Source organism: Dermacentor silvarum, chromosome 8, assembly GCF_013339745.2.
Source record: "Dermacentor silvarum isolate Dsil-2018 chromosome 8, BIME_Dsil_1.4, whole genome shotgun sequence".
Lineage (NCBI taxonomy): Eukaryota > Metazoa > Arthropoda > Arachnida > Ixodida > Ixodidae > Dermacentor > Dermacentor silvarum.
This window is the reverse complement of record NC_051161.1, coordinates 23,579,743-23,597,373: the sequence shown is the minus strand read 5'-3', so window position 1 is coordinate 23,597,373 and position 17,631 is coordinate 23,579,743. Positions and strand designations below refer to the sequence as shown.

The 17,631-nt window shown below is 46.7% G+C and overlaps 1 protein-coding gene across 1 annotated transcript in view; it reads left to right on the top strand.

The window, feature by feature from the left end:
• LOC119462001 (early endosome antigen 1) overlaps positions 1-17,631 on the top strand; it is a 31,565-nt gene that overhangs the window by 7,264 nt on the left and 6,670 nt on the right. Inside the window, exons 9-14 of the mRNA XM_037723361.2 lie at positions 934-999; positions 3,019-3,105; positions 6,352-6,417; positions 8,275-8,433; positions 11,939-12,451; positions 17,277-17,406. Coding sequence (XP_037579289.1) covers positions 934-999; positions 3,019-3,105; positions 6,352-6,417; positions 8,275-8,433; positions 11,939-12,451; positions 17,277-17,406 — 1,021 coding nt within the window. The remainder of the gene's footprint in view (positions 1-933; positions 1,000-3,018; positions 3,106-6,351; positions 6,418-8,274; positions 8,434-11,938; positions 12,452-17,276; positions 17,407-17,631) is intronic.

Genomic DNA, 17,631 nt, shown 5'->3' with positions numbered 1-17,631 from the left:
CATCAGAAAATTCGTAAACTGTGACTTACACACAAGCTGCAGAGATGGTAGCTTTGGAATGTGATTCGAATATACGAGAATAACGGCATCGTCACGTGACGATATTGCCTGATGACGTAATTTGATCACGTCAACACATGAAACGTGACGTAATGCAATGACATCTTCGTCAAGTGATGGTGTCACCTGATGACGTTATGTAATGCCTCTTGGAGAACCAGCACACTATGCGCTTCCCGCTTCTTTGCACTGTCTCCAGGATCTGCCCACTTTTTTGCGTGAGCACCGCGCACGTGGACACGAAAAATCCCGACCAACTAGAGGCTAACAGCTTCGCTGTAAGAGGCTGATTGTTGTGGGTGTTCTTCCATAAAGTGAGACTTGGATGTCGAAAGTAGAGTGTACTAGAATAGGGGAATGGGTCCAACGCAGGCTCCTCGCTGAGGCTTTTTTCATTGAAAAGTTAGTGGCGCCACCGTCGCTTTCTCCCGAATGAGTGGCCCCGCGCGCCGGCCGGACGCTTGTCGCGTCGGAGACCCTACCGCAGCTGCATGGAGCTTTGACAGGCGGATACTCGGCGGTGGCAACACTGATATTATTCCCCACCGATCTATTGTAAATAAAATTGAAAAAGAGCGGCGGAAAGAATGCAAACGACGTAACAACGACGGTGCGTCGAGCAGACGACAGCTACTCAGCCCGTGAGCTCTGCCGAAACCGCCGCAGCCAACGTTTATTGGCCGGAGATTCAGAATAAGGCGACGGCAGCGCTGCCACAATTTCAACGTTTTTTGCTTCACTCTCGGCGCTTGCCAAGGCGTCTGCTGGACCCACTCCCCCAATCTAGTACACTCTATCGGAAGGCTCTGCTGCGTTTGTCAGATGGTGGTAAAGGTTCAGTGCTCAGAGTCTGTGCGCGGTGGGTTTGCGCAGAGGGAGGTGCAACAGCGAGAGGCCCTGGAGAGGAGTGATGCTGAGCGGCAGCGGCTGCTACAGGAGGTCAGTGGGTAGCCGGGGCTGCTGTCCACGCCCTCGGCACCAACACCTCTGCTGCATGCTCTCTAGAGGCCACCCTCGTGGCTGCACTTTGCGCGCACAGATGTTTAACCCCTTCAGGCACTAATTAATTCTGTTCATGGAAAACTTAGTTCTACCCCATTTTTTGGCATCTTCAGAATGATGAAAAGCATACAGTTGCAGAACAAATGGCTTTTCAAGTCTTCGGTGAGTTTTGTCACGTTTACAGAATGTGGACTCCACGGGAGAACTTTCGACATGAACGCCAGATATGAAAACATCAACTATTTCATGTCTAGCATACTTGGAAAGCACCTATGCAGCCACTTGAAAAATATGCGTGATCTAAAACATTGTGAAAAACCATAAAAGAAGTGAACCCGGTATATGACGACATACTGACACTGACAGCAAACACCAAGTCCAACTCATTTTGTTCAAACTTGCAGCAAAAGTCAAATAAAAAAAAATTTCAAGATGTATGCGACACATTTTAAATATTATTTTCATCAGTCCTTATGCTTTTGATGCACTATCTTGGCAAGCACAATTGTGTGCACAGCGCCTCAAGGGGTTAATTATCTTGGAATTCCTTTTTTCCCCTGTGTTGTTGGTTTATGGATAAGACTTCAGAACTTGATGTGCATTTGTTTTGCTAGTAGTTATGCACACTGTGTGTTTCTTTTTTTCTGTTCAGTGCCGTTGCCTCATAATCTAGGTGGAGTGTCGTCAGTTTGCATAGGCAGCAGATTTCAGGAATCAAACTGCACTATTCACAACTCTCAATAATAGTGTACTTGCAAGTTGCTATTAACCCCTCTGAAGCTACAAGAGGAGCTCAGTTTGCTATGACATGTTGGTAAGCACCTGCACAAAGGCCTGAAGTTTTGAGAAGAGGTATAGCTCTTATCAAGTTTTCAATAGTTAGTCGAACGTTTCCGTGCAGTATGGTGACGAGACTCAGTCCAACGTTCCGTGCAGTATGGTAACGAGACTCCTGTACAGCAAAGATATAAAGCATTGTTTGACAGACGTGTATCAATTCTAGGTTCACGTTTTCCGTCATACACTGCAAGGCTCTGCGACTGTTCCTATACAGTCGAATCTCATTAATTCGAACACGCTTAATTCGAACTGCTGGTTTATTTGAACTGACGCTGTGGTCCCATCAAAGTTATGTGTATTTTAATGGGCGAAAATGCTCGGTAATTCGAACGCGAAAGCATTTGCTACGGTTAATTCGAACATACCGTGGACCGACAATGCTCTCAGCAGCGCGCCAAATATAATGTGGCGGCGCCTCCGACCGGCATTGCTCCGACACCACCATAGAGCTAAAAGCATAGGAGAGACCCCTTAATGCAGCGGCGGAGGCCCAGTCCGGCCAACGAAACTGCCCACGCCGGCAAACGCTCGCTTCCCGATAACGGCAGAAAACGAAGCTTCAGAGAGCGGGCTAAGCTGGCGCCGGGCCGGCTGTACCGACGGCGCCGGCACGGCAGCGGGCGCGCACGGAGACAGTCGAAAGTGAGGGAGCTTCGAGGGAGTTGAGAGAGAGGGCAAGGGGAGCCACCGAAGCCACTGCCACCGAAGCGGCGGAGTTGCTGAGGCCAAATCCGCTTCCCTGCCGCCCTCCTCCCTCACCTTTGATGGTCTCCGCGCGCGCGCCCGTCACCATGCCGGCGCCGTCCGCTCCCAGAAGTTTCGTTTTCTGCCATTATTGGGAACCGAGCGTTGGCCGGCGTGGGCGGTTGCGCTTGCTATGCGCTTGCGCGCCGCGATATTTCATGACTCGCACCGTTCGTGCATTGTGCTATGGTGCTCGAATACTTCAAAAATACGTCCTTCCTTTAATTCGAACAAATTTTCGGGTCCCTTCGAGTTCGAATTATCGAGGTTCGACTCTAGCAAGGGTCTGCCATCCACTGACTTTCAAGCTTGCTTTGAGTGTTATTGGGCAGCTCTGGCTTGTCATATTTTTGAACTGGGTTGCTTGTGTAGGTGGAAGCTGGTCGATCTGAGCGGGCGTCACTAGAAACATCCCTGGAGGTTGCCAAGCAGGGCCTGGCTGCTGCAGCGACACGCACTGTAAGCATCATTGCAGAATTTTACTAGCATTAGGTTGTGTATGGACCTTTTCAGCGACCTATTATGAGTAGCTCTCGGAACATAGTCTCGTATAACAATGTAACTATCCATAGTGGCACGAGCGAGGTCAAATGTTCGGTTCTTGGCCATGGTGGCCGCATTCCAATGGGGATGCAAAAATGCTTGTTTATTTAGATTTAGGGACATGCGTTAGAGAACTAAAAGAGTTAAAATTGATCTGAAAGTCCTCCATTATGATGTCTCTCACAGCTAGAGTTTGCTTACATTACACCCGCCGGGGTGGCTCAGTCAGCTAAGGCGTTGCGCTGCTGAGCACGAGGTCGCGGGATCGAATCCCGGCCACGGCGGCCGCATTTCGATGGAGCCGAAATGCAAAAACGCCCGTGTGCTTGCATTATCGTGCACATTAAAGAACCCCAGGTGGTCAAAATCAATCCGGAGCCCTCCACTACGGCGTGCCTCATAATCAGAACTGGTTTTGGCACGTAAAACCCAAGAAGAAGCTTTCGAACATTACACCTTCATTAATTGGTCACATTCTGTGCCTTGTGTGAGTGCGGCAAGTCCTATCTTTTATAGGTGAGGGCCTGTAGGTAGCTTCTATGTTGGCCAGGAGCATGTTCAAAATGGAGAAAGGGAAGTAATGGCACCCTGAGGCTTGTTCAGGGCAGGTGGGTGAGTAGCACACTTGCTTCATGGCATCTTATGTAGAACATCGAGTAAATATGGTATTTTCAGACTGCTACCTGGCATACCACTTATGCACAACATAATAATGAATCCTGAAGCATCTTATTGCGTATGAAAAATGTTCATAATGTGGCAAAAAAATCTCCACTGCCATATACAGTATAGACCACTTATAACGTAACTGCTTATAGTGCAGGACCAGATATAATGCGGTCTTTGCAGACTCCCATTAATGTTCCCATAGCACTCTATTTATACGCGTATTGCTTATACAGTGTAGACCGCTTATAACGTAAGTCGCCGGAGTCGCGAATATCTGCACTACAAGCGGTACTGCACTATAACCACAACAACAACGATTTTCAAGCCCCGTACGTGTGCAAAACATGTAGACCAAGCATGTAGACACGCTTTGTACTATCGCACGCACATCGCGATTACGTCTTCTCCAGTGAGCTGGCGAAAACATAATCGCGATGTAGCTGGTGCTCTTCAAGCTCGACAGCTTTGCACCGAGTCAAAACGAAACAACTGTTTGCCGCAACCGCTGCGGAAAAAGAAACGTGACCGCTATCGACGCGATTATGAACGGCGACTTTGCGGTGCTGAAGGCACGCACCCTACGCACGCACCAAGTCTGGACACCAAGTCTGGACTGGATCATCGATGGCGACTACGCAGTTTTTTAGGCATGCGGCCGACGCGCGTACCGAGTAAAAACGAAACTACTGTTCGCCGCAACTGCTGCGAAGAAAACCGCGGCCGCTATCGACGCGATCGTGGATGACGACTACGCAGTTACGAAAGCCCGCGGCCAACGCGGTGTTATGCGCGGCGGTAAACGCAAGAATACAGGCTTTAAAGACACAAATAGGCTCGAAGCGGTTCGGCGTTTCTGTAATCCACGTACGATTTCAGCTGATGGCTATGGCGATGCAGACTCCGCCGCTTCGTTTGGGTTGGACGCTAGCGCCGTTCTTGCTCTTTTGCGTCGCACATTTGCAGCGCTCCTCGCTCACCGAGCTCCGAAAGTAGTCCGAATTAACCGATGTGCGGCCAAATAAGTACGAATTAACGAGAGTTTGATTGCATGAATAATGCATACGCCGGCCGGGAGCACGCCCCTTGTTGAGAAGCGTGCTCGCTGCCGTTCTTGTCGGCGAGATTTACCCGCGGAAGCCACATTATAACCGGTATTTTGTCTCACGCGGCTGCACTGTAAGCGGTATGCGTATACATGGAGTGCTATGGGAAAATTAACGGGAGTCTGAAAAGACCGTACTATATCCTGTCCTGCACTATAAGCGGTTACGTTATAAGTGGTCTATACTGTAGTGCAGTTGCGGGAGCCGAAATTCCGGTTACAGTGCGGCTGCCTGGAAGTTCTGCAGTCAACCTTCGGCAAACGTTCCCCTCAAGCCGCAGATATACTCTGACGTAACGCACGCATGCATGCGTCGAGCTCCGCGACGTCACAGTGGCGAACAACCGGCGTCCAACAACACAACGGAACCAACATGTCTGGCGCCGTTGGGCATGTTCCAACGATGTGGGCGTGTGAATAGCTCCATTCTTTCTCGCCCGCCGCGCCGAGCCACGCCTCCTAGCATTCCTCGCGCGGAGCGAGCAGAATGACGCGATGGCAGGAGCACGCGAAAGCGCGTCCGCCGCGGCGGCTATATGCGCATTAACAACCATGGTGTCACGCGCGCACAAGCAAACATGAACACATCTCACTCGATGACTGCGGAAACTTGCTGTCAAAACGCTGGAGTGAGGAAGCGTGGCAGCAGCAGTGAGCAAATTGACCTTTGTCCTGTGTCTCGCATCAATGCAAACTAAGCCACAAAAACACAGCGCACGGTGGCCGCCTCGGCCACCCGGAGTAGAACGCGCCCCTCCCCCCAGAGCTTTGCGTGCAACGAAAGACTGTGCACTTCCTTCCCGCTTTTTCCCTTGCGTGTGCGAGATTGATCCGCGATCGCTTATGTCGTGCGGCGACGATTTTATTACCCTTGAACTTTATACGGAACCTCACGGCGACAGCTGAAATGCGCCTGAAGTGTCCATGTAATTGCTATCGCAATAAAATAATTGTTTTGGTTATAGTGCGGATATTCGCGACTCCGGCGACTGACGTTATAAGCGGTCAACACTGTATTGGGGTTCAATATGACAGGGAACACCTACCTGAAACTCGAGTGACAACCCTACTTGAGGTATGAATTTCTGTCAGCCCTTTCATTGCCCACCATGCAGTCTTTTTCTCGGAACTACCTTTGGCAAGCCAAGTCTAAAGCAAAAGGAACAGTTGTTTGGTCTCTCCCTTGTTGATTCGCTGTTTTCCTGTTATAATGGAGCACACTGCATGTAACAATTGACATATGGGCAACTGTTCATCCATACAAAAGAGCACAGATGCAGTTCAGCAGAAGCTACATTAACGCTGAGCTAATTCACAGCTGTTCTGAGATTTCAAGTCTGTGGGGTTGTATTGGTATGTGTGAATGCAGCCGGTTTGTGGGGCATTTCCAGGAGGAGCTGGAGTCCAAACTGGCGGTGGAGCGACAGCGTGGGGATTCTGAACTACTTGCCCGCCAGGTGACTTAATGAGATTTTCTTTGTATATGTTGTCTGGCCTCTTTTAGACTCCATGCTCTGTTAGCAGTGCTTCTTGCATTGCATTTTCATTCAACAATTCTTGTCTATATGCTCAGTTGCTGTAACACATTAATAAATGAGTTTGAACTGGTAAAATATTATTTCAAAACTCTGTCTTCATTAATTGAATTTATAAAGGTTGATTAAACTGTAGGGAATTAAGTAAGGCCAAGCTTTCCTTTCATGAATTTTGGGCCAAAACGTCAATACTGGCATGTCAGCCTGATGTCATTGATTTCAGAGCATTTTGTCATTTTAGACCATTCCAATGCCGAAAGAAGTTGCCGAAGCCTGCTAAGTTGAATGCTTAGTTTCTTTGGAATGCAATGTAGTCTTTGATTACTTATCGAGAGTTAAGCCCGAGCATATGCCATTGAAATCTGCGATGTCATAGGGAGCTGATGAAACTTCAAGGAGGCAGCAATAGCCGTCATTCGTTTTTGCATCTTTTCGGGCTAACAAGGACCTCCCTCACAGTGAGAGTGGCCATTTTTCTATTGCAGCATTGTCACTGACATTATGCGTAAATGCAATCAGAGTCACTGCCAGCCATTTCTCTGTAGCAACTGAGGTGAGGAAACTGACCCTGCAATTAGGTGAAGCTTGCCACTAGTGCTTGTAAAAACGCCATCATCATAGAACTTTGTCACACTTGAAGCTCTCCTCATATTGGCTGTGTCATCCAGGCAGTTCGACTGGTTACATTTACATGACGTTATTTGTCACATGTAAGTTTTTGGGTGCTTCGAATCACAGTACCAGCTTTACTGTGAAAGAAATTATCACAGCCAGACTTGTATGTAACGAATTACATGTAAATAATTACTTGTTATCTATTACATTTTTAAATTAATTTTGTAATTTCATTATTACATTTTGACACAGTAATGCTCACTGTAATTCAATTACTTTTTTCAGTAACCAATTACATGTAACCAATTACTTTATTGACGTGCAAGCTGCAACAGGCAGCGCAGCTTTGAGAATCCGAATTTGGCAGGAACTACAATAAAACACACGAGATCTAACTTGTTTTATCTAGGGACCTTACTGAGATTGTGTGACTCAGCAGCCTGGTGGACGTGCATGTTCAGACAGGAAATCCCGGGAGCTCAGTATGTACTATATGTTTCCTCATCTTAACGGGCTCTGCCAGATGTTGGCCGACAACTTGAACCGCTGCTAGTATGTCTCGATAGCAACAGCCACTAAGGACATTAATGCCAGAAAATTACATATGGATAATTTTTTTGTCTTTGCATTGGCGCAACCGGGAACGTCTTCTCCAAGTTTCAGCAACAATGAAGCACTTCACCTCATAGAAGACTCAGATGCTGAGTAACAACAATCTCATGCACAAGATCTCCGTACGTTGCAATGCCGCCGTACTCCCCCCCCACACACACATACACATCGAGAGAGGTTTCAGTATCGCTGATGTCTTCAAGGCAAAAACAGGGAAACCACCGAAAATTTTAAGAAGCAATTGTTATTTAAGATAAGCAATATGTGAAGGGCTGTAGAGGACGCGCTGAATGCGCCAGGCCAGCTCAAATATTCTGTTTGTGATATTTATGCAATGTTAATTAATTTTCGAAGCAATGTTAATTAATGTTCGGAGGAAAGTAACACTGAAGTAACCAATTACTTTTGAGTAATTCCTCAATTACTATTGAGGGGCAGTAATTGTAATTGCAATAGGTGCCTTCTTTTTTTCCTGTAATGTGTACAAGTCTTATCACAGCCCATAAATTTAGTGCTTACGAATGCATTTAGGGATGGTGTGTGGCTTTCCAGGCGGAGGTGGATGAGCTGCGGACCCAGGTGACTCAACTGTCAGCAGTTGAGGCAGCTCTTCGTGACTCGGCACAGGCAGCACAGGCACAGCTAGCCGACTACCGCGCCCAGGTTGAGAGCAATGCGGAGCAGGCTGTGCGGCTAGCTGCACAGCTCAGGGTGGGTACTGACCCTCAATGTGGCAACAGTGTTTTGAATAAAGGAACTGCAAGATAAAATTATCTGGAAGAAATGTACATTTCAAATTGCAAGATACAAATACAGTAGAATCTCGATAATACGAATCTCACGGGGTCATGAAAAATATTCGTATTAGCCGAAATTCGTATCATCGAAACACAATTAAAACTAGCTAAATTAAAGAGTCAGAGGTGAACTCACTCAGGCACACGTACGTAAAAAGCATTTACAGTATAGACCACTTATAACGTAACCGTTTATAGTGCAGAACTGGCTACAACACGGCCTTTTCCGACTCCCGTTTACCCTCCCATAGAGCTCCATGTATACGCATACCGCTTACAGTGCAGCCGCGTGAGACGAAATACCGGTTATAATGCGGCTTCCGCGGGAAAATCTCTTCGACAAGGGCGGTAGCGAGCACACTTCTCAACCAGGTGCGCCCATCGATGGGAGACGACATCAACGAGGGCGATGCGGAGGAGGAACATGAGTGCAAGGGCGATACAGTCGTCGTCGCGCGCCTATGTGTGAGTGAAAGCGCACGGGGGGTCACGGCGAGCGAATGCACAGCAGAGAGCAAACGCGACTGCCGTCGGGCGAAAGGCCGTGGGGCTATGGAAGGGAGGGAGGGGGGGAGGGAGGGGGGGGGGCGACGCTGTGCTGCGGCACCAGATACGTATCTTGCAATCGGGCGCAAGGGTAATTGGCGAAGCAATCTCCCATGCGAAAGGAGCAAAGCGGGAAGGCAGCGCGGGAGGGAAGGAGGGGAGGGGAGGCCACTTCTACTCTGCCAACAAAAGCGTTCTTGTACTTTGCGCCTGTGCCGGCTGTCGGGGTTGTCGCGCGCACCATATCTTGAAAGCGATCTCCACATGGCTCTGACCTTTGTATGCACTGTGCTTACACCACTCAGTTTCCGTTGAAGCGATAGACCCGCAGGAACCTTCGTTCGCTGCAGCTGCCGCGCTTTCCCACGCCTGCATGGGGAGAAGCACAAAAGCAATAAAAGCGCCACTGCTTCAAACTCTTCGCGCCCATTCGCGGCCTCCACGCTGTCCGGCGCTGCGTCCGTGCCTCCACACCAAAAGAGATACAGGAGAAAGCGCGTGACTGCGAGCTGTTCTCTTTCGCGGCCGTCAGTGGGGCGGCGTTTATTCGTATCAATCGACGCGGGTCGAAAATCAATTCGTAACAACCATTTTCTAGCATGTTGCAAAGTAATGGTGCTCGGCCAGGACTACAGAAAAATTCGTATCATCCGGAAATTCGTATTAGCCATGATCGTATCATCGAGATTCCACTGTAGAGTGTTTCCAATGCTCTTAGTCATGAGTACAGAAACCAAGAAACAGTGTGAACCAAGAATGTGTTAGGGAGGTTCCGCTGTGCTTAATTTATTAGTCGCCACCTACATCTGTACAGACATCTGTACAAAGAAACTGCCTGACTTATCATTGTAACTGCTTCAAGGGGTGTGCAATACAAATCTCATGAGTGTATCTCATTGTATTTGCTTTAACATTGGTCATACCCTTCGTGGTATCTTAAAGGCTGTGGCACTGTGCTGCTAAGCACAAGGTCGTGGGATGAAATCCCGGCCGTAGCGGCCTCATTTCGATGGGGGAAAAGTGCAAAAATGCCCGTGTACTTTGCATTGTGTGCACGTTAAAGAACCCCAGGTGGTGGACATTAATACGGAGTCCTCCACTATGGCGTGCCTCATAATCAGATTGTGGTTCTGGCACGTAAAACCCCAGAATTAAATTAATTTTGATTAACTTTGGTCATTCGAATAACTGGAATGAAGTGATGTCTCAGGGGTAATTAGAGATCTCTTAAGGGATCTCTTTGTCACATAGTTTCTAAATAAGCTGATGATAAAGGTCTGCAATTTATGTAACAGGTAGGGATGTCCTTGGTTTGTGGGATGACCTCCTTTGAATCGTTGAGGTCTCACAATGGTTGAGCGCCCTGGTGATACCAATCTACCTGTCACGTGATATGCTGGCTGGTTGGATGCCTTATTGATTACCCTTTCAATACAGACAGTGAGCAGAGGATTTCAGCCGATATTGAAATACAGTTAAACCTCGATATAACGAACTTCAGTATAAAGAAATTCTCGGTATAACAAAGTACTTGTTTACCACTCCTTGTCCATAGAACACCATTTGTTTAGAACCTCAGCATAATGAAGTGTGTTTATACATGATTTCATAATAATGAACTTTCACTGCCGCTGCGAAGGAATACTGAGACAATAAATAGTAGAAGCTTCTGCGTACGCAGATGGTCAAATGGTTAAATTACAAGCGGCTGCTTGGAAACGCACCTCTCCAATCACATGACCAAGAGCAATCGCCAAAGTGGAGCAGCGTCGTGTTTCGTATAAAGTCCAAGTGAGATAAGACACTATCGCGCCCCACACACTGTATGCTTTGAGTGCAAGTGAAAGTGTGCGAGGGTAATTCGAGAAGGAAGGTGGCTTGATGAGCGCCATCTTCAGTCTTTCCGCGTGAGCAAGGTGAAAGGGAAAGGCTAGGTGAGTGAGCTCGTGGTAATGCCATCAAGTGCGCGTGAAGAGGGGGGGGGAGGGAATGGGGGACAGGTTGGCGTATGTTTCCTTTTTTAGTGTGTCTATGTCTGCGTATGGCTGTCACTGCAGATACGCAGGCTGCGCGCCCTACTTTGAAAGCAATTTGCTGTGTGTGCAGAGAGTGGGCATGCCGAGATGGTTTGGCATTATGTGCGCTTCCCGCGCATTTAGTACTGGAGGTTGTGTTATCTCGAGTTTTGGAGTCACATTGTATGACTCCAGAGGCAGACGAAGCTTTCACTCCCTGCTGCCAGCGCTTTTCATCATAGCGTTATCCCTGTGGGAGACCCTATTAACTGCTGGGCTGGAGTGGACACGAAAGCATGGCTGGCTTCGCTTCATACTGCCGATGTGAAGATAGTCGACGCGGGATGAAACCATATCTTTTGTTGCAGGCTCTCAATTTTAACAAAATTTTTTTTTTCTCTCATTCAAATTTGCTTTTCCAATTGCCCAATAATTCTGAAAATTTTGTGGCCCCTTATGGTGTAAAAAAAATTAATCGGCGACTGTACTTAGTTGCATAAACGGTTGAATTTAAATAAAAGGAAATTTCGATATACCGACGTCGTTATATCAAGGTTTAACTGTACATGGATGATGACTGAAGCTCACGAAGACTTTTTTTTTTTTTTCATTTCTCAATCCACAAAAAATTTATTGCAAGTTTATTGTTCTAGCCTTGCCGAAATACTCTTTGGAAGGTGCAGGAAAACTTGCAGACTGCATTTAAAGAAGTAGATTCTTATTTTGTTCTGTCGGCCCTGCCGATTTTCAAAAAGTGACACCCTCTGTGGATAAAGAATTTTCAAAGTTTGCAAGATTTTCTGGATTTCCTGTTAGTACTGAAACTGTTCATTGGTCGATTGATTGACGCTGGCACAGGAGCGTGAGTCTGAGCTGGCGATGTGTCGGGAGCAGCTGTTGACCAGCCAGCGGGAGGCTCAAGCAAGTCATGAAGAACTCGTGGCCGGCCGCGCTGAGAAGGTTGAGCTAGCGCAGGCCGTGCAGGCGCTGCACCAAGCCAAGAGTCGTCTGGCTGACCAATTGTCTGCGCTTGAGCTTGAGGTGGGGAATCTTCGCAACAACCAAGTGGCGCTCGAGGCCGACAGGACTGCATTCAAGCTGGAGGCTGAAAAGCTGCGGAAGAGCCACGCAGAAATGGAGGCCAGCCGTGCTGCACTCGAGACTCGGCTAGCTGAGCTTCATCGACAGTGTGACCAGCAGGCCACCGAGCATCACCACATGCTGCGAAGTCTCCAGGCTAGCAGAGATAAGCTAGCCGAGCTTCAAGAAGAGCAGGACCAGCAGGACTCCAGGCATCAGCAGGAGCTGGAAGGTCTCCAGGCAGAGCTGACACGGGCACAGAACAAGGCCCTGCAGGCATGCTCGGATCTGGTGGGTGCCAGTTTGGTGCCGAAGACCTGCAGTCGCGTTTTGCCACTGTGCTGCTCTGTGCTCACCAACTTGCACGCACCCACTGGCACATGGGGCCTCGTTCGCACAGATGTTATTTAATGCGAAGCATTCTTGTTGAATGTGGGCTGTTTTTCTTTTGCCAAGTATCTGACCGTTTTCGTGGGTTGATCCAGAAGACAGTGCAGTCTAACATAGTCTCAAACAGTGACCTACCATTTTTATTCGAATATAGGTCGACCTTCTTTTTTTCTTTTAGAAAATGGTCCCACCTTGAGTTATTGACCTATATTCGTGAACAAAGCTAGCAAAAGTACTGAGCTAATGGGATTCCTCCTCAGCGCCCACCGTAAAGCCAGTTTGGAGATTATCCATACCAGTATCATGCTGGTGAAAACAGCTGAAATTTCAACCAAACACCGCGCTTCCCCACTCTCGAGAATACGCCGCTCCCAGCTAGAGAGTCGAAGTAATATGATACTTCTGTTAATAATTTAATGCTGAACACGCAACGCCGACACCAGGAATGCCCCATGCAGCAAAAACGGAAATGGAAGAGAAGAAAAAAGAATGGAGGTGGGCACGCTCGTCACGGTTTCTTGGCTCCAGTATGGGGGAAGGCGGGGAAGGAATATCGCTTGCAGACGCTACTCAAAGCAGAGGCAGGGATTGTCTCTATTGGCAGTCACACTCGCCTCCTGATGGCGTGATAACTACTATCTCCTCCAATAATTAACAGGTTTGAAAAATTCTTTCAGTAAGACCATGCCTTGTTGGCGTTTTACAAATTCCAGTGTATAAGTAAAATTAGCAATGGGGCCTGGTGCATATCCAATGCACTCAACAGCACGGAGGACAACATCCCTTGGGGTGCTGAGGACGCCTGTGAAGCATTTGATTCGAATGACTTCTGTGATAGTTCCGACATGGATGCAGCTTGTGATAATGACTAGCCAGATTTAGTAGCAGAGCTTACGGTAAATAAAGGTGTGTCATGTTAAAGCTTTTCATTCCTTTAAAAAGATATGGGTTGACCTATACTCAAATTGTTATTTTTTATTTCTCAGAAAGTTCAATATATACAGGGTGTTTCAGCGAACACTTTCAAAATTTATTTAAGGTTGCCTGTGGCAGATAGCCCAATTCTAGTTAATGAGCTGGTCTACTCGGAAGAGGCGGACATTACTTGCACAAAAAATTGAAATGCATAATCGACTAATTAACAAAAATTCACTAATTAAGTTTTTAACTAATTACCCAATGGACCATATTGCAATTTACAAATTGTAACCGTGGAGTTGGCAAGGCGTATCCACTTAGAATTAATTCGCAGGATGACACCAGTTTCGAGATATTAATTCCCGAAGTTTGCGGAGAAATGCATTGGCGTTCCAGTTAATTCTGCGCTTCAATGCAAAAAGTGACGTTTTGTTAAGAACTTAACTGGAACGCCAATGCATTTCTCCGCAAAGTTCGAGAATTAATATCTCGAAACTGGTGCCATCGCGAGAATTCGTTCCAAGTGGATCCGCCTTGCGAACTCCACGGCTACAATTTGTAAATTGCAATATGGGCCATCAGATAATTAGTTAAAACCCTAATTAGTGAATTTCTGTTAATTACTTGATTATGCATTTCAATTTCTTGTGCAAGTAATGTCCGCCTCTTCGAGTAGACCAGCTCACAAACTAGAATTGTGCTATCTGCCACAGGCAACCTTTAGGAATTTTTGAAAGTGTTCGCTGAAACACCCTGTATATAGGGGTCGACCTATATTCATGGTCGACATATTTTCGAGTAGATACAGTAGGACTGCATTCGAAGTGTACAGCTGCTATCAAATGCCCAGATAGTGCTCATTGTGACCTTCAGACCCTGCAAAGCTCCGATGAAACAATGTGCAATCACTTATCGCTTGACAAATCTGCTCTCGGATTCTAGGCATAGCGCACCTGAGTTCTTCCACAAATGTGCATTGATGGCAGCAGTGATGCACATTGGGCTTGCTCCCCCTAACCAATGAATCTACCAGTGAAACCACCAGTGATGTCACCGACTATGACATGGTCGAAACCACTATCAGTGAACCCATGGACATTGAGTAATTATGCCAGGTGATGTACATATAATTCGAACACTGTGACATGGTCGAAACCACTATCAGTGAACCCATGGACATTGAGTAATTATGCCAGGTGATGTACATATAATTGTACATGCTCTAATAATGTAAAATTGTAAAATTGTACATAATCGTCATCTCCAACAATGTAATGTTATATACCTAAACATTTCATCTTGACAATGTGCGGCGTACATTTTGCTTCAGAATACTAACATGGTTCGTGAATGCCCTTTCGAACAACAATGCTTCGCATTACATAGCGGTCAGCTGGTGTTGTGGCTGTCAAATGTTTTCTTTTTCCATCTCGTCACCGTAATAGCTCCGGTTTTAATTTCCGAAGGTTTTCAGGCCAGTTTCTACAAAAAAAATTTGTGCTGCTAGTGACGAATGGCAACACTTTGTTGGCATGGTGACAAAACCACCATGCTAGTCCTTGTCAAAAACTAACCTACCCAAAAACATAAAAGCATTGTTGAGTTAGCACTTCATACCCTACAGCCACCATTCCAAGTCCATGTGCATCTTCATCTGCAGTGCCAGTTTGCATCTGAATTTTTCCTCATTTTAGGAACGCCGATTGTAACTCTGGTGCCTATGCAAAAACATTTTGTGAGAAGCAGTGTGTTCGCACTTTAAAGAAACATGCTGTTGCTGGTACCAAACTGCCATCACCAATTTTCACTGATTGGTGTATTTGATGAATAATCTCTGGGGAAAAAACAGGCCAGATGCATTTGGCTCCCCCCAACCAGTAGCGCACCCAGGATCTCTGCCAGGGGGGGGTTGACAGTTTGCCAATACCATCTAAACAGCACTAATTTCAATTTCTTCACGGGAAATTGGCCAAAAATGCGCTTTTTGCGAGTGTGCAGACGATTGCGCGTCTTAAATCTCAGTTGCAGTACTCAAATGTGCAAGGAAAGAAAAGGGGTTAAACAAAAGAGGGGGTTAAGTCGGCCTGAGGGGGGGGGGTTACAACCCCCCCCCCCCCCCCCCGTCGGTGCGCCACTGCCCCCAACAACTACCTGGCAATTTTTTTCCCTGACAGTGATAGGATGGGATGAAAATGGCTGTGTGAACAAACCCAAATAATGACATTAAGTTAGACTTGCAATGGAAAGTGTTGCGTGATCTTTAAATGCACATGAGAAATTGCAACAAATACATGATACGAGAGTTAAATAACTGTGACATTTATTTAAAAACTGAAGCCATATCCTCGATTGATCAACTTTGTGCATGGGCAATAGTTTTGCATCACCTCACATCACAATAGTTTCGCATCACCACGACACCTCATATCATCAAAAAGTGTTTGTCATGACGTTTCTGTGGTCAGTCACAAACCAAGAATTCAGTAAAAGTTCCTGCCACTAAGATGTGTGACACCTGCTTTCTGTTATCTCTGGGCTTGAAAATAAAATGTCCTCTTAAGTTTCTTACACACATAAAGTTAAGGTGCTGTTGTGCTTTGCTGGTAAACAGGAAGCGCTGCAGTGAGGCACGTGCAGCCGGCAGGGGATGGATGTATGGATGCTTAGAAGAATACTTTCTGACCATATGTGTTCATGTAGCACAAAGAGCTGTTGCAGTGGTACTGAAGAACAGCCTTATGCATAAAGATAAGGATAATTGACTATGTCATGGTAGCAGTGAAGGTTCTCGCTTGGTTTCTCACTGCGTGGACATGCTGGCAGATGGAGGAGTTGATGTGGTGAAGGGCGCACACACTCACACAAATACAAAGAGATGAGGAATTAACAATGGCACTTGGCTGGCACGTGCACTCAAATTTTCTTTGCACTTTGAGGTGCATCTGCCATTACATTATTTAGTTGTAAATGGGCATATTTTGCCGCTGTTAATATCTTGTGACGCTACGACTTGCAATGGTTGCATGGTTGATTCATCTCTCCAGCTTTGAGATGGTGCATTTAGACAAAGCAAGCGCTGCAACCTGTTTCATAAAAACATTCTCCAAGTCTGCCACCATGGCCAAGCAAGTTCTTGGTGTGTAAGATTTGAGGAAAGACCACATTACATCTCGTATCATATTGCCTGCTCAGTACATGCATTCTGTCAAGAGATGTGCTTGCTACATGCCCTGATTACATTTAATCAAGTGTGGCATTTTAACGCAAGAAATTAAGAGTTCCTCTTAGGAACTGGTCAGCACACTTCAATTAAGGAAACACTGTGACAGCCATGACATAAAGTGTATGTGCCCACAATTTTCTTAATAACATCCACTTTTGCTGGCTTAGGCAACGAGTGCATGGTGTCTCTGAAAGTAATCGAGGAAGCAGTACCCAATTCCAATTTTGCGTTTTGGGAAGATTTTGGGACTAGCAACATCTGTTATTTGGCCTCTCTTAACTGCTTTTGCATGACACTATGGTCACAGTAAGGCCATAATTCTGCCTCCGCATCCGAACCTCCCCAAAACAAATTGTTTGCGCCTTTCCTCGTATGAATAACTAGTTACTTGCATGCATCCTCACCAGGATCGGCCAACGTTTGGTGTCATAGATAAAAAATGGAAGGGAGTAAAAAAAAAGTGAAAGGTTTCCCACATTTGCCTGCCCTTGGCTATATTGTCTAAAGAAGTGGACCAGATCAGTAATCGTAGTAAGTTTCACTAGTCAGCTTGCAAGTCTGTCTGAAGCTACGTGTTCCTTGCAGGAAGCAGAGCAGCAGCGTAGTGCTCGGCAAGAGGCTGCCCTGGAGGCTTTGCGAGAGCAACTGGCATCCGAGCAATCCGGCCGTCAAGTCGCCCAGACACAGCTGGACTCTGCCCAAGGAGACAAGCTAGGTGTGCGCAGCAACACAGTTGCTGGGCTTTTTACTGGCTATATCTAGTGCAGTCAACTCTCGTTAATTTTAGCTTGGTTAATTCGACTTTTCAGTTCATTCAAACGCACTGGAAAATCTTGCCAAGAAACCATACATTGGTCTAAGAAGGAGTACTCTATTAGTTGGAATGCGAAAGCCATGCCAGTTCAATTAATTCAACCCCCACCTGCGCCCACTCAAGCAT